This window comes from Miniopterus natalensis, chromosome 6 (assembly GCF_054644295.1).
Source record: "Miniopterus natalensis isolate mMinNat1 chromosome 6, mMinNat1.hap1, whole genome shotgun sequence".
NCBI classification, from domain to species: domain Eukaryota; kingdom Metazoa; phylum Chordata; class Mammalia; order Chiroptera; family Miniopteridae; genus Miniopterus; species Miniopterus natalensis.
In genome coordinates, this window is record NC_142086.1 from 52,058,860 (window position 1) to 52,081,491 (window position 22,632).

At 39.6% G+C, this 22,632-nt stretch overlaps 1 protein-coding gene across 5 annotated transcripts in view; it reads right to left on the reverse strand.

Annotated features, from left to right (window-relative positions):
* Positions 1-383: 383 nt before the first annotated feature.
* The window catches only part of TP63 (tumor protein p63), a 202,582-nt gene continuing 180,333 nt past the window's right edge, over positions 384-22,632 (reverse strand). For 4 of the 5 annotated variants that reach the window (XM_016200060.2, XM_087818246.1, XM_087818245.1 and 1 more), the window contains 5 exons: positions 21,175-21,311; positions 8,592-8,749; positions 6,260-6,404; positions 4,832-4,925; positions 384-2,003 (listed from right to left, as the gene is read on the reverse strand). In XM_016200060.2, the coding sequence (XP_016055546.1) occupies positions 1,707-2,003; positions 4,832-4,925; positions 6,260-6,404; positions 8,592-8,749; positions 21,175-21,311 (831 nt within the window). In that variant the 3' untranslated portion in view covers positions 384-1,706. Of the gene's footprint in view, positions 2,004-4,831; positions 4,926-6,259; positions 6,405-8,591; positions 8,750-13,856; positions 15,260-21,174; positions 21,312-22,632 lie in introns of those variants that run through there. The other variant, XM_087818247.1, reaches the window with a different exon arrangement.

Sequence of the window (22,632 nt, forward strand, 5' to 3'; positions counted from 1 at the left end):
CACATTAGCCCTTTTTGCACTTTAAAATAAAAATGGAAGCTTATGTGCAATGATAGCCCTTTACCAGAAAGTACAAGGGGATTTTACAGCTCATTAGCATATATACAAAATATTTGTTTTATAGTTTGAAAAAAACATTTGCTACAAAGTAGGTTTCTGAAATATTTAGGGGAATATTGTCATGTTTTCCCAAACTTTGAGGACAATTCTTTGTTTATGTGGTTCTAGCAACAGCTCCCACGGTAGGCTTATCCCCTGAACTGTGGGGACATTTTTATGTCTATGCACAGTCCAGAAGAGAGATGGGTGGGGAATTGGGTTCTCACAGTTACTTTCCAACAAAGTGAAACTTTCATTGATCAAATAAGAAAAGTGATACAGAGAAAAACAAATGTCATAATTTTATATTTTCCAAATCACTATTCCTATTTTAAACCCTGAAGAGAGAAAGATAAACAAGCCTGTACATGCAGAATTTCACAGAATAGGAGGGTCTGTAAAAGAAACATTTACCAAATAATATTATCTGTTTCAAAAGGTCTTCCAAGAATTTCAATTCATGACTCGCTGAGATTCAATATTTCCATATAATATCTGCTTTTCCTGGATAGTCTTAAGAGACATTATGATTTCACTGTAAGAACTAGGTAGATGACATTCATTCCAATCAACTCAACCTTAATTGTATCAAGGGCAGCAAATGTGTAATTCAATTAGTCAATCTGGTAGGAAAGTTTAAGGCTTCTATAAAGGCCACACATGTTTCCCAATAAATACTAAGAGATCAGGTGTCCGGTATTAAATTTGAAGGGATTGTTGATATATTCAGATAAGTGATACCAGGTGTTTTTGGATCGGCTGCCATGGACCTTTTAAGAAGTTTAGCCATGACCCATATTCCCCATTCCCAACCAAAAGCAAGAGAGGATATTTCCTTTTTCTAGTGTGTAATAATGTGAATACAAAATTTGCCATGTAACTGGATTAAATAACCCCAAAGTGAATCACCATCACGAGTAGGGGTGTCAGTAACATAAAATACACCAAAATAGAGAATCATGTACATATGTATATAGTCTCACCCACATAATAACTAATGGTCAATACAAGTGGATCTACCCAAAGGTCTGATGTGGCATCTGTCTAGCATCAAAACAACTGAAGGGACCTATGCATGACTGTCACTCACATGTATCACAAGCTCTAACTAGGTAATACCATTCATGCTATCCCTTGAGAGAAGGGGTATAGATAAGCCATCCAAAACAAGTAAATCCAAAAAAAAAAAAAAAAAGTCACTAAGTGCAACTCAATTTCCTTTCCTTTAAATTACATTTTAAACAATACTCAATGCCCCCCACTCAAAAATATATACTGTATATTTATATATTTAAATATATAGTCTTAGACTATAGGAGTGAACATGCTTTATAAAAGTCGATGAGAGAGCTCTGCGGCTGCAGAAGACACTCCCCGCCCTTTCGCTCCCTTCTACCTCTCAGGGACAGCTTGAGTCTTGCAAATAGAGCTGAGGCTTAAAGCCAGAATCAGAATCAGGAGACACCCGGTGGGACCTTAGGTAAAATGTAGCCTTTTGCTTCTCCTTCCCCTCAGAGGCCAGGCGAGGAGGAAGGGGGTGGGGAGCGCCGTGAGGGTCGAGCAGCAGGCCCGGTGGGGCGGCCGGGAGGGCTGGGAGGGGCCGGCGCTCACTCGCCCTCCTCCTTGATGCGCTGCTGCTTGTTGCGACGCGCGTCCATGTCGAAGTTGAAGTCGTTCCACTCGTCGCGGGGCGGGAAGGAGATGGTCTGGCGGAGGGTGAAGCGCACGGCGTCGATGACGCGCTCCCCGCGGGCCTCGCTGGAGCCCACGCTGACCGTGGAGGTGCCGCTCGGGGTCCGCAGGAGGTGCGGGGGCGAGGAGAAGTCGTGCAGCTGCCGGTGGTCCAGGAGGCCCTTCCAGATGGCGTGTCGGAATTGCTCAGGGATTTTCAGACTTGCCAGATCCTGGGAGATCGAGGGAGAGTTAGGGCTCCGGCACACACGACATTTAGTCTCTGACACTGTGTCGTTCCCCGGCGCCCTGGTTTCACTGATCTGAATTTATCGATTGATCCCTCAACTGGGCAATAAAGCAGCTCGCCCATAATCTTTGGCGCTGCATGGAAATAAGCGGAAAGGTACAGCCTTGAGGTGCCCTCTCTGCTTGTGGATTACACTTCCCTCATTCTTTCCTGGTCGCAGTTCCTTCATTAGTAAGACGGGGACAAGAGTTAGATCAGAGGGCAAAAGTCCCCAAACGAAAACAGAAGGTAAAGTACCTTTCACCTCTCAATTCTGCATGGTTCTAGTCACTAGAAGAAGGGCATTAATGACACCACCACTCAAATGAGGTGAGAAGAAAAGATGACTATCAGTTATGAAAGATTTTCTAGGTGCCAGCCACTGATCTAATTACTTTATATTCATGATCTCATTTAACACTCAGATTAGTGGCAGATTTTATTACACGTATTTTTAGATAGGACAGCTTAAGATCAAAGAGGTTGAGGAGTCTAAATTTGCATAACTAAGTGAATGAATTGGGGACCCAGGACAGGCTCTGAGCCTAAAACTGCCCTAATGGCCAAAAGGTCTCTTAGTGCTTGGATAAATGAGGCACCTCTGTGTCACAATGCAGAGTATGGACCCATGTTCTATGGATGGGAGTAGAAGGCATTACAAATATATTTGATTTTAACTAATGGTGGTGGCATCTCTTACGTTTATCCACAGTAGTGATTCATTAGCTTGTTCAGTGATGGGTCATTTTTAAAAATTATTTTATTATTATTATTTTATTGTTTTTGGAGTCAGAAGACCTTGACAGAGGTTCTTCTGTCACTGACTGGCTCTGGACCTTCAACAAGCAACTTATTCTCTATTGGCCCCATTGGTAGAATGGAATACAATTCCTTTTTAGGTCATTTTGTACTCACATAAATGGGGATATGAAAATATTTTGCAAATTATAAAGCATACTATAGAAATCTTAACCATTTGTAGTATTGTTGTATTATTATTAACCCATCCATGCATCTTAGAGGGGATCCTTATGAAACCTCCCAAATCTAATGACATTCCTTTTCCAGGAAGAGATGCTAACTAACTTAGACTGGTATGGAGAGACAAACTGAAAAAGAGGTGTCTATTTCCAGTAATTAGATGGAAGAAGCTAAGGTGAGGGTGCAGAAATTAGACAGCTTCCCAATCTTTCCTGATTTGGATATTTGTGGTATGGGTACTCTAATTTCCTATTCTTGTAGAAGAATACTTTATAGAGAAGGTGATTCATAAATAGATAAGTGAGCAAAGTTCTTTATGTTTCTGACACTCCAATAAGTCCAAAACTCTTTATAAACTAGGCTTCATTAACCTGCATGACTCTGGATAGGTTTGAACTCATAACTGACAGGTAAAAAAGCTGTGACCCAGACATTGGCACAAGACCTAGCCAACACCAGCAAAGATGTACTTGTGTAGAACATGTGCAGATCATAATAGGCAAGGGACCACCCACAAACACAGGGCAACTCTGTTGTCTTTAATGGAGGGATATCATTGTAAAGTTCTCTAAAACCTGTCAGAGCTAACTCTGAAAGCTTTCTCTATACTTTTCATCATCAGGGAGCAGCAGCCAGAGCTGATTTATGGGGTGGAGAGGGGTGGGCACAGGTGCAGCACAGCATATACTGGTCACCACAGGGCTGGGGCATTCTCATGCTGCAAGGGCATCTCTGGCATCGGTGCTCAAGGAGAGGGAAAAAAGAAGTCCCAACTACAGAAGCAGAAGCAGCAGCAGCAGCAGAAGCAGAAGCAGAAGCAGAAGCAGAAGCAGAGGGAATCTTCTTCCACCAGTCCTAAGGGAACTCTGGAAGCTGACAGACAGGATAGTAAACTCCAAAAAGAGCAGCACCAAGGGCAGCCTGGGAGGAAAATCAGATTGCCTTAAGCCAGAATAATACAAGCTCCCATATGAGCAATAGTTCAAGAAGTGGTATAGGAAGCAAGAATGTCCCCTCCCATCCAGCTTGCTCCAAAATACAAACCAAAGATTTTAAAAGCCAGAAGAGAGTGATTTTGAACCCAATTGGATTAATTGAGGCCCACAGAGGCAAAGTGATAACCATGAGTTTGCATTGCTACTAAAAAGCAGAGCTGGCACTTAAACCCATGACCAGTGATCTTTCCCAATGATCAGGGATGTCTGAGCCCTATTCTGATAGAATTGAAAACGAGTGAACATATGGTTCTCACTGAGAGGAGGAGCTGAATCCCCTCAAGGGCCTACTTTAAGAAAGGCAGAAAAGGCCAGTTAATAGAGTTAAAGACCAGAAATTTATACCTCGGGGTTCTATCCCTGATTCTGTCATCAACTCATCATGGCAAATGACTATACTGTCGTCTCTCCATGTTTTAAAGTGAGAATACCACTGCTTCCTGCTATCCTCCTTGGGATCTTATACCAATTAATGAGAACATCCAAAAAAGTTCTCTAAATTTAGGGATTGTAAATTTCTTGAAGGTGAGAATTAGATTTCTTTCCCACTCTGTATATAGTATGCATGCAATAGATAATCGATGGATCAGACAAGCTGAGGAAGATTGATTGCTAAGCTTCTCCCATGTGGTCTAGGAATCTTTCTAAAATGGTTATGGATTCCATCCAAATGGAGGATTGGAGGGTATGACAAAAACAAACTTTAAAACCAGGGGGATTGACCTACAAGGTGAATGTCACCAGAGGGAGGAAATGAAGAAATAAAACTCAAGAGAAAAGTCTAACAGTTACTTACATCCATGGAGTAATGCTCAATCTGATAGATGGTGGTCAGCCCCTGGGTCGTGAAATAGTCCAGACATGATGAACAGCCCAACCTCGCTAAGAAACTGCAGAGGGAGGAGGGAAGAGGAAGGAGGAAACAGAAAAAGAAAGTTCACCCCAACTGCATTGGCGAGATAAAGGAAAACCCAACATTTTGCCCTGGGATGCCCTACAGAAGAGACTAGGTGTAGATAAAATATACATGGTCCTTGGATTTGAGATTTGGGGTTGACTAGTGACTTGAACTTTAGGTCTATAAAAGTTAAAATCAACTGTAAGGATCCCTGCAGAGCAGCAGTTTTCAAATGGTGATTGAATTCTAAGGGTCTCTATAAAAGTGCCTTAGCAGCCATTGCAGGGGGTGAAAGGAAGGAGTCCAGCGGTCAGGTTCTCAGCCCTCTTGCCTCCTGGCTCTTCCCTTCAAAAAGAGCACCTCTACTTTCACTGTTTCGTAGTTGAGGGTTCTGAGAATGGTTCTGAGGATGGAACCTGTCCTTAGGGTAGGTTCATGAGACGGAGATAAATCACAGGTCACTATACTATGAAGTCATTATTGCTTTTTTATTTATGCCCTCCCTCCTTTTTGGTGCCAGTCTCAGATTGACGATGCACTGTCTGTCACATAGCCAGACACTGAGTGGGATAAGCCATGCATTTTGCTATCCTTCTGACTGATGCTGCTAGTTTTATTGCACCAATCACATGGAGATCAACACACATGATTCCAGCGGCCCAATGAAAGAATCATTCTGCACATGAAGCAGAGGAAGATGATGTGCCCTAGGTGTGAGATTTGGGCACCTACTCTTGCCTCTGTGGGAAACATATCTTTCATCTTCATGCACTTCTCTCTTCATGCTATCTGAACTCCTTTGCCTCGAGTGTTCCCATTTCCCATATAGCAAAGCAGCAGAGGCCATCAGGTTCTTGAAAGTCCCTGTCATTTAGGCTAACATGAAAACTCTTTTTTGGACATGCAACTTCAAAATAATCATCCCATGGTGGCTGAGAGCTATGAGGCCTAGAGAGCAGGAAAGGGAGCAAGATAGCAAGTTTACTGCCCTGTTGGGAACCCCAGCCCCAGGCACCAATTTGAAGGCCACAACTGATAGTGTAAAAATGTGAGGAAGGAGGTAGGGAGCAAGTGAAGATGGGAAAACAGGCATGAAAAATTATGTGCCCATAAACTCACATTTTCACTTTTCCCCATGTTGACTAGGGTGATCTTCTTTGATTAAACACTGTTGACCACTGCTGATCAGAGATAATAGTAGCTGAACTTCAACCATAGGGCTGCTTTCTTTCTTTCCAACTGTGCTATTAACTTTGGACAGTGTCCACCCTCCACCACCCAGAGATGTTTAGGAGAGGCCCCCAGGGGCACAAACTGTGGACTCACCTGACAAGGCTGCAATCTGTGGGGTACGGAGGTGGGGGGGTGCAGTGGGAGGTGGATGGCATGGAGAGTGGGGGAGGGAGGGCCTGGGTGGGGCTGAGTCCATTCATGTCTCCAGCCACTGGCATGTGGGTGCCCATCATAGGAACTGAACAGAAGCAGGAGGAACAGAGAGGGTTACTGCCGTCATCATGTCCCCGCATCCCAGTGGTCCTTCTTGCTTGGTGTAATGTAACTAATCTACTGGGATTCCTTTTTAGTCTTATCTCTCACTATACCCCTTTAAGCACCCTACATCCAATAGATCAGAATAATCATCAAATTAAAAACTAATTACACACCTCTTGACCTTTGTACTATGTCTTAGGACAATCTCTTCCCACTTCTTTCTCTACTTCTAATGCCCAGTCCAATGCTCATTGCTCCTGATGTTAATATTCCCCTTGTTGTGTTTGCCTTCATGAGTTATATTTCTCTCTTCCTCATTAGACTAATCTCCTCAAACATGGAGATTAGACCTTGTATCTGTCTAGATCCCCACACATCCTAGCACATACCTGGCCCAGGGCAGATGTTCAGTAAACTTAGCTTAAGTGAACAAATTAATAAATCCGTGAATGAGAGAGTGAATATTGATTTGGGAATAGGAGGGCTATTGCAATATTTGTAGAGAACCATAACCCTAATAAGGAAGAATGCAATAAAAAATTGTAGCTCTTTCTTATTCATGATTCATTTCAGGATTGTATTTGGGGAACACCATCCACACACGGATGTTTTTTACTAAACCATAAACTATAAACATTCACTTATAAAGAAAGACTTAATATCAATAATATTTATGAAACAAACTTTGACTTCAGGTCAAAAAAAGAGCAAAAAATATATACCTGCAAAAAGATGAATGTCATTTACTTCTACTTTAGTGAGTAGTAGTGTGCCAAAGGGAAATGACCTCTGCTGCTAACTAGCCAGCTAAAGAGTACAGGACTGTTGTGTCTCATCTGTTTCCCCTCTGATCTGATGACAGCAAAGGAAAAAATGTGAAGTATAAATAAGAAAAAGTGGGCAAATTATATTACACAAGTGTGAAGGATCATTATCATTACTACTATTTTATCACCCCAAGAAAACTTTGAGGACTCTAAGATTTCATAAGAAAGAAAAAACAAAAAGGAAATGGTTATGTTTCCTTTTATTGTCAAGGGGTCAGGTTTTGAGTCTTAGGTTGCATTTATCCCCAGTGAGAGAGCAGTCTGGCTCTAACGTCTTTGATGCTACACCAGGAAAATCATACTACATATATCTCCATCTCATTAAAATCTGAACATGTGCCATCAGACCACTGAGAGTCCAAATTCTATCCACCTTTGACTTAAGAAAAGCCAATCTCTCCAAGGAAACACTGAAAATAGTTTAAAGGCTTAGGAAAAATGATGAAGGATTTCAAAAGACAATATTGAGGCACCATTTTACCAGTGGGGTTACAGGATACATATATTCAGGCTCCTGCATCCCTAAAGATATTACACATCCTTCTGCATTTTTACCATCCTTTTTTTTCTTTTTTTTTTCTTTCAAGTTTGGGTACCCACCTTGCTAGCTTTGGTTCTAGTGGACAAGATAAATGTATTTACAACAAAGCTATATAGCAATAATCATCCACTTGGAGGCCCAAATCTCACATTGTTTCTTACAGTTACACTTAGTTGTTATGAGGAATCTGTGTGTAAATAAGTGAAAGGGAGACTCCTTTCCCTATGTCAGTCATTAATGATCATGAATGGAATGGAGTAGACAAATTGAGAAGGCCAAGATTGCAGGGACACAGAATCATAAAATGTTAAATGTGCAGATCAATGATTTCATGAATGGAAAGCTAAGCATTAGAGCAGAGTGGTGTCCTGTCCATAGTTATATAGCTAATATTGCAACAGAGTCCAGACTATAAGCTATTTCTCTAGATATTAAGTCCACCACACCACACTGCTTCCCACATGTTGGCTGTACTTCCCTTTGACTATCTCAGAGGATGGAGGAGGTGAGTCTTCACTCAAGTTGACAGGAGTTGACTATTCTTTTCACAGAGATCCTTATCTCTACCAAAGGAACAGCCTTCTCATCTCTACCAGTGTACTTTGTAATGAACCACACACCTCAAAGGTGAGAAAATATTTACCATGAAAAACTCAAGCCAATCAATTTGGATGTGTTCTGTCCCACTGTGTCTCTCATTTAGCTTAAGAGCAAGCCTTTCCCGCATCCCAGAGCAGAGTCTTCCTCTAACACTAGCCCTGTGGCTCCTTCAGCTGCTGCTAAAGGGAAATGCTCTTACTGTTGGCTCCCATGCCATCAGGAATAGTGGTGGGAGTGAGGGCGTTGCGCTGCTGAGGGTTGATAAGCTGGCTCACGGAAGGCAGCTTGTTCATGCTGTTCATTTTGTTCAGAGGTGGGGAGCTGTTACCGTATGAAGACTGAGACTGCATCGAGGTCCTAGGAACACAAACATTGGAATGACAGTGAGCATGGGACACTGAAGGATGGGGACTGGTCATTTCCAACAGGTCTCAGATTAAAACATGGCCTTAAACTGTACAGTTGCAAGACTATTCCTCCAGGATCGATGACAAGAAGTTATCTGTGTTTCCATCTGAGAAGTTTTCCTGATAGGGAGGGATCACAATGCTATCATCAAATCAGATTCTTTCTGAGTGTGTAGAATACAAAGATGAATATCTTCCTAAAGCACCTCCTGTGTGGGAGGAAGAATATTACCTCCTCCATTTTTCTTTGTCATTTTCTCTATCCTATGAGAGATACGAAGATGTCAAGCTCAAGTGGCAGGGGAGGCATTTAAGTTGTAGCTTCCTAGGCCATTTGAGACATGCAGAAGATAAGTGCAAAGCTAATCAAACAGGGCCCTTGGCAGCAGACCCTGCTTTCATGCAGAGGCCTCCACATGGAAACATGCATTGTCAGTTAAGATGTTCTTGGGCCATAAAATAACCACTTGGAATGCCAATAGCCTCTGTTTCCTGGAGCCCAAAGAGCTGTTTTGTTGACTTTTCACAAGTCTTCTGGGAGACAAAGGGAAAATAAGTTTTCCATTCAGCATAACTTCATTTTGGAAATTTACTATAATTGGTTTGTCATATTATGCATTATATTACATATGATATTCCCAATTCAACTGTCATTCCTGACTTTTTCTTTGAATATAGAACTAGTGATGTCTACTAGAATGAGGGCAGGCTATAAAGTCAGAAAATGAAAATTTAAGTCTTCCTCCAGAATATATTAGGAGGTTACAGGTCACTGTGTAGGCCACCAAACATCCCTGCCTTTGTTTTCTCACAGGAAAACTATATAAACTAAATATACTCTTACTGCAGGATTAGATGTTAGAGGTAGGAAAACTAATAAGAGGTGATTGCATCTTTGAGAAATTCATACAGTAGTGGATACACAAGAATAATAACCCAACCTACCTTGTAGGGCTGTAGTGAGAACTGAAAAAGATAAGATGAAAAACTTTATAGACCATGTGGCATTAACAGTGAGTAATTATTATGACCATAGGATGAAGACTGGACTTTGAGCATGTTTCTAACTTTTGATGGGAAAAGCTCCCCATTTAGACGTCAACAAAATGTATTATTGTGCTCCTGTTTGTCTCCTCCCTGCTGCAGTCATACTGATATTTGAGGAGAGAGAAAACATTTTTCTTTCAGTTTTATTTGCATATATACAAGTGTATGCATGTATGGATACATATACACATGCACAACTATGTATAAAATACAAATTGTGAAAACTCTATAAATGAACCTAGTTTTTAAAAAAACATGATATAATAATATTTGAAAACATAATAAAAAGTGGTTCTAGCACTTGAGTGCTACATTAGTACACTTGGTCTTAGAAGCTGCCACACTGCTCTTCATAATTATACAAAACAGGGGTGGCCCCATTTCATAGCACCGAAGAGCCACTGCTAGGGGAATTCTAACTATATGCTATATACATATTCGCATATATGTGAATGACAATCAATGTACAATTAACAATTCAGCACCCTATTACCATCACTGCCTTTAAGGTAGGAGCACATTGATTTTTCTCTTTAGCCCTTCTCAAGAACTCACAGGTTGTATAAACAGGTGTTTATATAATAAGTTCTCCCAGTTATAAGATACTTCAGGTTACCAAGCTCTCCTTTATCAAGTTTTGAAAGATTCTCACATCCCTGTAGAGGAGGACATGGTATGACAGAGCAGAGATGGGCAGAAATTATTATGCCTGTTATACATATGGATAAATATAAGTCTTTAAGAAAAAATGTGCCCTCGTCTCACATCGCCAAATGATGAGTAGAGAGGTCTTCTGGCTCCTAGTCCAAGAGGATTTTTTCCCCCCTATTCTTCTGGCACCTTCCCAGAAATAAGATAGTGGTGTGCAATAAGTTACAGAATCAAGAAATTGGTGAAGTCATAAGCGAAATGTGGGAAACTAAAATAACAGAGGGACCAAGGGATGTAGTAAAAGGGAGCCCCTGGCTATCATCAAATTGACTCCATCACGTGTAAGAGTCAGCACATTTGGAGATACTTAGGAACATCTGTAAGTCCATACCTACGTGCAGGAAAGCACAGGCAAAGTAGCCAAGAGATGTTTTGCCTGGTGCTTCTTCTTCTAGCTTTGCCCACCAAAAATTACCTAAGATACCTGTTTGCCCAGACTCCAGAAGCAGGCTGGTCCTGTGTGACCTAAAGAGACCTCTGTTTATCTCTCCCAGTCCCTCAAATCAGTCAAATGTACAGCAAGGCTGACGGAAGCATTACTTGAACATTAATGTCCACCATTAGGAAAACCAAAATATATTTAAAAGCTTTGCATTTCCCTCCGACCCTCAGTTATAGTAAATGGCTTCTTCCAAATCCTGTTACAATTCTCTTTTCCCTTTCCCTCCATGGTCTGTTTTTTACCATTTTATTAACTCATTTATTATAAGCTGCTTAAACTATTTGTGATGAAGGTGGGTCAGAAATCACAGGTGAACATCACCTTCCAGATTGGACACAAATGAATTGACTTTGTTACGTCTCTTGAGCCTCATTTTCTTAATCTGTAGACCAGCCATTACACTCATTCTGGAAGAGTTGCTATGAAGATTAGATTATGTAAGAGCCCTGGACACTGTCCTATAATTTGTAGGTGCTCAAGAAACATAGGTTTCCTTGTTTCCTTTACTCTTCCCCTCGAGCTCCAGATTGTAATACTGCAGTGTTTGGTTACGGAGATAAGAGGTACACATTTAAGAATTAACAGGAGGAAGTGGCGAGGATTCTAAATTGAGCAAATCTAGAAATCAGGGTGAGTGGATGAATGGGAATTAGAGAGTCTGAAAAGGTCAGAAATTCTGAACATCTCTCTTAATGTAGAAATGAGTATTAAAGCCACAAGGTGAAAGGTCAGGGTAGCCTGTTTAATATTAAGTTTGCAGTGTCTGACATACAAAGAATATTCTGATAATCTCTATGTGCTGTGGAAAAGCAAACAAGGCTGAATAAATGTGTGGTCAATTTAAAGCCCTTGAAGCACAACCTTTGAAAAAATTGTTTTTCTTTACAAATATAATGTCTCAGTCCTTGAGTAGACAATCCTAAAGGTTGATGGTGAATCTTAAGAGTTAAAAAAATGTATTGAAGGAAAACTGGGCTTGTGCCATTATGATTTTCTTACCCCCAACCCCCACCAAATAAAATTGAAACAAAACAAAACAAAACAAAACAAAATAGTAACAGCATATGAACTTGGCTCTTCTCAGAAAAATAACAAGGTGTAAGCCTCAGGCTGTTTTCTTTAAAGGCATACTAGATTTTTCTAGGAATCCAATATAACAACAATATAGGTATGTGTGTTTCATGTATTTCTAGTTTTGTGGGAAATCCTGGTAAAGTTAAGTCCCAGTTCTTAATTCTAACAATTTAGGCTTCTGTAAAATTGCTAACAATAAAATTCAGTATCTCAGGGCTATGAGTGACATTTGGATCACCCAGGATTAGAAAGCATGTTTTCTGATTCGACGTCTAGTGACTATCTAGGTGGTAGAAAGTCAAAATTCTTGGGAAGACACAAATTCAACGTCATCGTTACCACCTTGCTGGAGATGCCTAGAATTCCAGCAAGGGTTTCTTCGTTTGCCTTAAATCTTCCATTGTCAATTAAAAAGCAGCTCTTTAGTATAATTTGGTGACACCTCAGAGTAAACCTATTTCACCAAACCATTTCTGGAGTACCAATCTGCGAGGGGGAAGGGGTATTGTGAAGTCGAGAAAAACGCCCCTGCTATGAGGAAGGTCATAAAAAGGGAACTTATGCACCATCAGAAAAGAACTGTATCTCCTCCTAATTTTGCCCAGTACTGCCCTGCTTGTAACCTTTCTCTCTAGCTGGGTAATCTTGCTTCTAAATACAAAGGGCAGCATTTAATCTCTAGACAGATTAACTGTAATTGTAAAGTATTTTCCATCAGTTCAAATATGTGCATTTATGTAAAAGTCACTATAAACACATCAAAAACATACATAAAAATATGGTAAAGGAAAAAAAAACTTCTGAAGAAAAAGCAAACGTTAAAGAATTAAACATACTCATTAACCCTTTATGGATTTCTAAATCAAAATTATTAATTAAAAACACTTTGCAAATGTAACAAAATCATCTGATTTCACTAATATACTTTTATCTCAAACATAAAGATGTGTTTTCTTAAGTATTTTTAAGCTACTAAGTTAATTATTTTTATTTAGAACAATTTTTTGAAGCTTTTTATTTATTTATTTTGTTAATCCCCACCCGAGGATATTTTTCCCATTGATTTTTAGAGAGAGTGGAAGGGAGGGGAATGCGGGGGAAGGGAGAGAGAACCCTCGATGTGAGAGAGACACATTGATTGGTTGCCTCCAGCGCGAGTGCTGAAAGGGGCCGGGGATGGACCTGACCTTGACCAGGAATCGACCCCTGCGGTCCTTTGTTGTGCGGCTGACACTCTAACCACTACGCCATATGGACCAGGGCTTTTAAAGCTTTTAAAAATGGTTATTCAAAGATGGTAATGTATTGTTATTTCTTGGAAAAAAAAAAAAGGACAACAGTTTCAACTAAAATATCTGGATGAACATTAGCTGATGCCTCTGTCACAGAAGTCAAATAATTTAATAATTTTGGATTTCATTTAAATTTCTTTTGGTAAATTTACCAACTTAAGACGTAACTCAAGACTTGTTCAGAGATGTAAACAAATGATACTATAGTGCATAGTTCCATATGATGAAATTAAACATGCAGCCCTAAAGTACATTTTCAAGTTAGTGTGGGCATTGCAATTTATTTTTAGGATTGATGATCTTGATACAGAATATCTTAAATAAAAACACGAAATATCGACAGAGTGTAAACAGAACCAAAGTAACTCTTCTATTATTCGTTTTCTTTAGACTTACACATGGTAGGTACTTCAGCACTTAAATAAAAATATTCTAGTATTTAAGGAATTTTTTAAAAAGCAAGAGAGACAGAAAAGAAAAAAACTGCAAGATAAACCAAGATGCAAAAGTTTATTGAAAATTAAAATCACAAATCCATAAAGCAACAGCCTCAATAACAAGAAATCACTTTTGTGGTGACACAGAGTCAAGAGCTGGTGATCTGGTGTGGGGAGATGAGGAAGAGAGGAGATTCCTAAAATCTTAATACTATTATTTTAAAACATGTTTTTAAAATGGAAAGAAATAGATTCTCTAAACTCTTTGAGCCAAAAAAAAAAAAAAGTAAGCCATCAACTCTTTCTATCTTTAATTTTTAGGCCAAGAGTGTTGGTTTCAAATGCGTCTGCTTGAACATCACATAAACAAAACACAAGGCTCCTGGACAACGGAATTTGAGCAGTGTCAGCGCTATGACGAGTGTTACAGTAGGACAGAGGAATGGGAATGCCAATTAAACACATTGATCATAGATTTGGTGAGAGGACTTTGAACTCCATTTTGGGCATTGATGAAAGATTTGTAACTGCCTAGAACAATATTACTGGGGTGGTTTTACCCTCCTATTAAAATCACAAAATAGGTTTACCTGCCTTGGTGTCTAAACAGCAGTTTTGGGAGCTAAGTCTCCAGGGTTCCCGTGAGCAAGGAAGACCATCATAGATGCTGACATACAGTGGCACAGCCCTAATGAACTTTCTACCTCCGTATGAGGGGTGGACACTAATAATGCAAGTTCTGAAAAAGAATGAAAGAACATCCCCCATACTGGCTACTTACAATAATTATCAACTCTCTGCCCAGCAGTACACTTTACACCTTAGTTTCCTATTTGCAATATTACTGCATGACCAGCATTAAAAGGGCCCGAATGAGTCTCTCAGTCACCTACAATTTACTTATGCACAGACAATAACAAGTTTTTTTTTCCTTTTCTTAAAAAGACATCTTAAGTTTGAGACCTGCTCAAAAGCTTCTTTATGGATTTTAGAAACACAACAGAAGGTAACAGAAAAGGGCTCTAATAAACATCTTAATGCCCCTTCCCAACCTGAGCTCCTTCCTCCCTCCCAAGGAACAACACAAAAGCTCACAAACACAGGTATTCCTGACAGATAAATGCGAGATCTAAGGATACAGAATCTGCGGAAAATGTCCTTTCTTGTAAAGTTTTGAGTCCCTTCAAAGATTTTTCTCACTAGTGGCTGTGTGCCATTGAGCAGTTGTGTCTCTGAGCCAGTGTCTTCAAGTCCTGCTTACAAGGGCTGCATACACACACAAACACACAAACACACAAACACACACGGAAACACAACAAACTCAAAATACACGGAAGGGGCTCTAAGGGTACACTGATCGGTTTGGGGGGTTGGAATGTCTAAAGAAGACGTCAGATTGTTTTGGAGTTTCTCTCCGGGGCTCCACAAGCTCACTCCTGAAGCAGGCTGAAAGGAGACTGCAGAGAGGAACCAGAGAAAACAAAAGATGAAAGCTTAGGACTTCATATACTCAAATCAACTGGATACAGAAACACATCCTCCTACATTCATGATCATAGCACAGCTAGAACAGAACGACCGTGAAGCTATTTTTGCTCCTTCCTCTTTATTCTCTTTTAAAATTACTCAGATAATTTCTCAAGACTTTTACGAAGAAGAAATGAGATAACATGGTGGTAATTAACCAGAAGGATCTGAAGCACCTATAAAATTAAAAAAAAAAAAATGCATTTTACTGGATCCTTTCTGAGACAGGCTGGGCCCAGGCATCTATATTTTTAACAAGCTCTACAAGTGACTCAGGTGAGAACTACTGAGGCAAGGGAGGTCAAGGTGTTTAGCACAATGCTTGGCATGTTGGACTTGATTAATTTAAGGGGAAATTCAAAGACAAGAATTAATCTTTTGAAAAGTGTCATCTGCCCACTTATGATACCTCATTACTGTTCCCGTCTAGTCTAACTATGAAGTATGAAGAAATATGATCTTATCAGTCCGGGGGCTGCGTCATCACGCATTTGTAAAGGAATCATAATGAGCATTTGTATGTGCCCAGACTGACATGGATAAATATCTTAATCCTTCAGTCACAAACTTGGCCTATAAATGCACATATCAAATACACGAAAGCAACTTTTGCATAATTAAGAAATCAATTATGCCATAAAGATGCCAGGAACAAATCCCTTTATTTTGCTAAAAGTTATGCAATCCCATGAGCTGTTTGGAAATTGTTTCCCAACTGGCTTTTAAGTCACATTTGGTTACTCCTTGCAAAGGAACAAAGCCATTTTTACTTGGTTAGGGCTGGGATTCAGTAAACCATCTCATCAGCAAGAGCTGGAATCATCTTTAAAAATATGCCAGAACACATATTAGTAAGGAAGTAATTTACTGTCAACTAAAGACTGCTTGTTTGTATATTACATTTGGGGCTTCTCATGGAGCCAGGCCTGAATGAAACAACATGCAGAAGTCATGTTTTAGTTATATGGGTGCGTGGACCACAGGGGTTCAAACTTTGAGACCTTGAACAGAGACCATTTCTGCAGTGAGATGTGAGGGCTTAGAAAAGCAATCTAATCTATATGAATTTAATTAATCTAAGTTTTTTTCCTCATTACCAATTCAGAGCTAATGAATATCTGTCCTGACAACTTTCTAACATAGCAGCAAAGTTAAAAAAGTAACACCGTGCAAACTGTAAAAAGCTTGTGCAGTTCTATGACCTGTGAGGCTGGACCACATGGAATTGCCAATATTCATCTGTTCTTTAATCTATGAAACTGTAATTTCAAACAAATATTCTGGAAATTTGTAAGATTTCTAAATCAAACTTAGAAATATGATATTCATTATATCTAGCACTGAGATTTATGTCCTCTCCTCTTCTCTACACTGATGATCCTGAAAATATTGCTTGTTTCATCATCAGATATGTGAATCTGAGAAAAAATGATAAATATTACTGAAGAAAATCATAGCCAAATGTAGCCAAATATAGCCACATGAGCCTTAAGAGAGAGGATTTTACACTGAAATCACAAGGTAAGTATACACCGACTGATACAGGGACAGAAAAATAGAAATAGATGCTTGCTTATGCCTTATTATGACTTTCTTAACTAATGAAGCAGACCAGAGCATTGCGAAGAGCTGTATCTTCCAAATAAGATTCTCATCTGAACTTCATTATGAGCTGGCCAGAAAATCACAGGCGCAGTTCATTGGGCCTCAGTTGCCCGAGCTATGGTATGTAGGCATTAGAACTATGGTCTTGAAGATCCTGCTCTGCTCCAATATTCTCTGACCTGTACCTAAGGAGCTGCAATCATCAAGTGATCATAAAAGAAAAGGAAACACTAAAGGCTGCTCATAGATCACATATTTGTATTAAAATTAGAATGAGTCCATCCTGTAGTAACTAAAAAATAATTTTCCACTGGAAATCAAGTAAAATTTTAACAGTGATGTTGGCCTGAGATCAGGATGGAAGCCAAGGAGAATAAACTACAGAAAAATCTGAAAAAATGGTATTGGTCTAAAGCACACAAAACAAGATTGCTAAAATGTCTCGAGTGGTTTCTGTAGAGCTATCTAGAATTAATGTCCCTTAAAAATATAAAAGTAAGGTGTCTAGTTCAAAAATGGGTCCAATTTCTCCTCCTACTAAATTGTGACCTCTATAAACATAACCCCCATGTTTATTCCAATGTGAGCAAATCAACTGAAATTCTATTTATTTATAAATGGTAAAAAACCTACTTACACCTGTAACAATTTGATTCACAAAAACTCAGTGTAAAACTTATCCTTCATAAAGCCTATGATCATGAAGGTAATCAGGAAGGAATTTTTGAAAAAGGAAAACCATGCACAAATGAAAATCAAGCAAAGAGAAAACACATAGTGAGCATCTAATAGAAGTAATTAAATTGAAAATATGTTATTGCCGCATTGTAGAAAGTGTATTCCCTTCCCACTAATTTTCCCTCCACTATAGAGAAAAGCACAAAATTGATTCCTTACCAGCATAAACTTGGTACTATGTTTTTGGAAAGAAAATCACAGGCTATTGTAGGCATTTTCAAGCTGATTTATTCTTTTCAAATGATTGCCAGGGAACTAGATTTCCATTTTTCTCTGTCTAGTTATTCATGCTCTTTCTGGGAGATTTGCATGAAAATAAAAGAGCTGAAAAAACTCAGTTGAAGAATACAGCCACTGGAGAATTTATATAAATGCGTATCAATCATTGGAGAGCCATGTATATATAATGTAACAAAGGCAAAATTAGACCTAATGTGTATATTTTGCAAAGATTTCAGTTTGCAGGCTGTTAGATTTCCATGCACAAGTTATCACATCTGAAGTTAGCTCTTATAAGACTGTGAGAGAACCACTCAAACACATGCAATGATACTTTAAATGGACACCCCAAGGAATTATGAGTCTACCCATTCCTCACTATGTATCTGTGGCCACACACGCAAAAAAGTGACAGTGGGTCTCTAAAATCTTTGGGGCTTTTAAAATAACACAATTTTAAGATGCACTTTTTTTCTTTGATGAAATAGATTGTTATATAAAACAGGAATTGGAAAATAATTTCTCTTTAAACCACTGCCAGCCAGTCAGACAATAAGCACCAGATAACTGATCGTATGGGGACAGCAGGCAATGCAGTCTCACGTATGCTGTGTAAACAAGCAAATAGCACACGTCTTCAACTGACTGACGCAGATCCTCCTGGCTTATAAAGTCTCCAAAAGTATGACACCAAGCGATTCCCCTTATTATATGACCTAGAGAAGCTCGATAAATTTCCAGAGCTTTTTTAAAATTCAAAAGGTGTTCTGGTTATGAATTCATCATTAAATTATAAAGCTATGGGAAGGCAGGAGCCCCATCTCACTCATGTCTATCCTTAATGCTTTCATGCAGCAGATCTTCACTGATAGTTTGTTACATGAATCAAGTCAACTATGCCAGTCTTAACTGATAATGGAGCTGCGTCATTAACCACATTTTAAGTCTGGATGGGTGTGCCTAACCTTCTGGGACAAAGTAAATCTCTGATAAAGGTTGCTGTTTTGTTAGATACTGAAATGTCACCTTAAAAGTCACTTTACAATTTCCTAAAAACTTTTAATACCTCTCTACTTTAGAACACACACATTCACCTCCAAATATTTCTGTGAAAAAATATGAGCCTCAAGAAGCAACGAAGGAAGGGTCACTCATTTATCTAGAAAAAAGTCTGCAAAATACAGTGGATAGGATAAATCTGGCCCATAGGTACAGAATGGTATTTTACATTTTTAAAACGTGGAAAAATTCAAAGAAGTAGAGTAATTCATGATGTGAAAATTGTATGAACTTCAAGTTTCAGTGGCCCTAAAGTAAAGCTTTGCTATAACAGCCACTCTCATTTGTTTCCCTATTGGCTGTTGGGGCTTTGGTGCTACAAAGGCAGAACTGGGTAGCTGCAAGAGACCATATGGACCAGAGAGACTGCGGTATTTACTATTGGTGCATTATAGAAAAAATGGCCAACTCTGAGCTAGATGGTCAGATCTTTTAAACCACACCATTTAATCGGTTTTAATCGGTTCCAATGTGGCCTTTTAACAGTACTTCTCCTGTTAATTAGAAAAAAGACTGAAAAGAGAATCACAGAACAACTAGGTCGACATAATATGCTACTGTGTCATTCTTCAGAGGTCATTTTGGCTGAGCCAAACATTTCCAGAGTGAATTGGAGGTAATTGGGAGAGTTTCTGAATACCATGATATGTATATCTTGGGGTGGCTCTTATCACCTCTGGCTGTGTAATGATGTTACAGGTCTGTTTCTTTCATCTCTGTTGTATGACTTTATAAGAATTAAATCAGTTTTACCCATGAGTATGTTAACATATATTTCTATCTGATATACTAAAGAGTCAAAAGAATTGGCAATGGGAATTTTGTCTGCAACTTCGAGTTCTAAATTTCCTTTGGAATACTCTGTGTCCCTAAAGAACTTTGTGATTAACCTTTCCACTCAGCCTTGCTTAAAACCTTAGAATTATAATTCCCCAAACTCTCATGCTAAAAGTAAACGGTGAGATCCCTTTTAAGCAAAAGGGTTCTTTAACACCCAAAAGCCTAAAGTCCTTTGAAGAAAGAGTACACCTTTTCTATCCCTCCACTGCCCACTCCAGGCTTGCAGCCCCCAAGGCTTAGAGGATGCCTCCTAACTATGAGAGAAGCTGTCCAACATCCTCAACTTTATTTATTTTTATTAAAAAAAGAATAACAAGCCCTCTTGATTCTACTTTTCATAGCTATCTCTCTAGAGTAGCTAATAATATATCAGAAAAAACACACATGTAATGTTCATTTACATTTCTACTGCAAAAGATAATCTTTGCCTTAGGCAAGACTGTTTTGGTTTCATTTCTTTTTGCCTGAAGAGTAAAGTCAAATGTTTGAATTACTCAAATGGACCCAAAATGAATACATTTTGCATATATCTACAGAGACTCCAGCAATACTTCCCGTATCTTAATTAAGCTAACAAGAGATTATTCTTAACTACAGAAAGCTAAGTATATGCAGAGTCCTGATTCACCAACTTCCCTTCCTTTTATAAGAGCTATTCTATTCTAGTTAGTCATAAAACAATTAACATCATCAAAGATCCAAGAGTAAGGTAAAAATTAACATATAAAATGTTGTATGCATATATGGTTCCAAAATCTGGCCCAATTTATGCCAAAATATATTGCTGGAAGACAGCCTGGAACAGGGATGCTAAAGCATGGCAACATGATGCTACTGTGCTCTCCTGCATGCAGACGTTTCCCCAGGGAGCATGCACTGGGTCTCAGGATCCTTCCCAGCACTGCACTCAACCGAGTCACTTACGCTATGACCTATGTGCTGTCCCTGCTATATAATGGTTTCCCCAAATGTGGGTTGTGTGCATCCCAGGAGAGGTACAAGATAACTCACTGGGATGGGGGAAGATTATGTGTTTTTAAATATATACATTATTGCTCAAATATCATGCATACTCAAAATTCCTTATTGATAGATGCATTTGGATTGGGGTAGAGAGAAGAGAACTTACTCTGTCAGTATGAGTCTCTGTAATTCATTTGAAATCATTTGAATTCCCTTTCAGAATATAGGCTGGACTTGTCAAAGGGAAGGTTATGACAACGAGCACAGAAGGCTGTTGAAACTGAAAAAGGAGCCCCACACCAGCTCATCTGAACCTATGCGGTCCTGTTGTCTACACCATCTTCTGCATCGCCCCCCGATCACGTGACTGTGACATTCGCTCTCACTAATGCCTTCTCGGATGACACGTGGACACACTCACTGTTTCTGAAGTAAATGCTGGTGCTGCTGCTGCTGCTGCTGCCTGTATGTTTCAATCGTGTGCTGAGGGAGGTACTGCATGAGCTCCAGGGATTCTTTGATCTTCAGCAGCATTTCGTACGTCTCACGGCCCCTCACCTACGAAGACAGGCAGAAGGAGGGAAGGAAAAATGAAGGCTCTAGAACTACTGGGGCTGTCAGTCCTCATTTTTCAGAGAGTCTGCGTCGACGAATTCGCCTACTTGCTAACATTTATTGATAACATGAAAATCAATACTCCGCAGCTCTTAGTGGTCATTTGCAGACGCGAGCAGAGTGACAAAACCCTTGGGTGGCCCATGCCTGTTCCAGCTAAGGATGAACAAGGCAAGGCTCTACCTTTCTGTTTCAGCGCTCACTCATGCTATGGACAAGGGTCCTTCCCAGGGTCTATTTAGTGCCACATTTTCCACAATTTTTGCTGGTGAATTTGCTGTTTAAATTGGTCCCCGAGTGTAGTATTAAAGTGCTGTCTAGTCTTTTGAGTATAAGAAGGCTGTGATGTGCCTTATAGAGAAAATACAGGTTAGATAAGCTTCGTTTGAGCATGGTTATAGTGCTATTGGCTGTGAGCTCAATGTTAATGAGTCAACAGTATGCATTAAATAAGGTGTCTTTAAATAGAAACACGCATAAAACAAGGTTATGTACTGATCAGCTGCTGAAAGTGCTGTGAGCAGAGGCTCACAGAAACCTAGCCCTGTATTTCCCCTAGGAGCAATGGTTCAGTGTTCACAGTGACTTTATAAAGCATAACTATCACAAATAATGAAATTGCTTGTAAGTACCTCTGGAAGGACACAAGCTTTCAGCTGGGGTAAAACGTGTTTCTCCTTTTAAAAGAATGTCTTAAAAGCTTTACACAGTATGAGCAGGGCCAGGAGCAGGCCAGTGGGGTACATCAGCCATGGACTCTGGGCACAGCACGTCGGGCACTTAAAGTGCCCTGAGAATGAGTGAGTGAGGGCCTATTTAAATTTTGCACCCTCGGCAGTTCACTTACCTCACCCCAGTCTCCTCCCTGAATATGACAGCCAGAATCTGTCAGAATTCAGAAAGATTTTCTCTACCTTTTGTTGGATTAACTCCTACTCATCCAGCTATGGGATCATCTTCTCTGAGAAGCTTTTCCCTGTCTGAGTCTTTTAGTCCTAGTCTTCTGTCCTTCCTATGTGCGACCACAGCGCCATGCCTAGCTCCACTGAAACAATGATTCCACTACATTATACCTCTTTGTCTCCTCACTAGAAGGCAAGCTCTCTGAAGGTAAGAATTTTATCCTACTGATCCCTAAATGCTTGAGGTCTAGCATATTTGCCATGCAACAAATACCAATCAAATTCATGTTATATTAAGAGGGTAATTTTTCTTCACACATTTGGGTTTGACTAATTCTTTTTTTAAATTTATTTTTCAATTA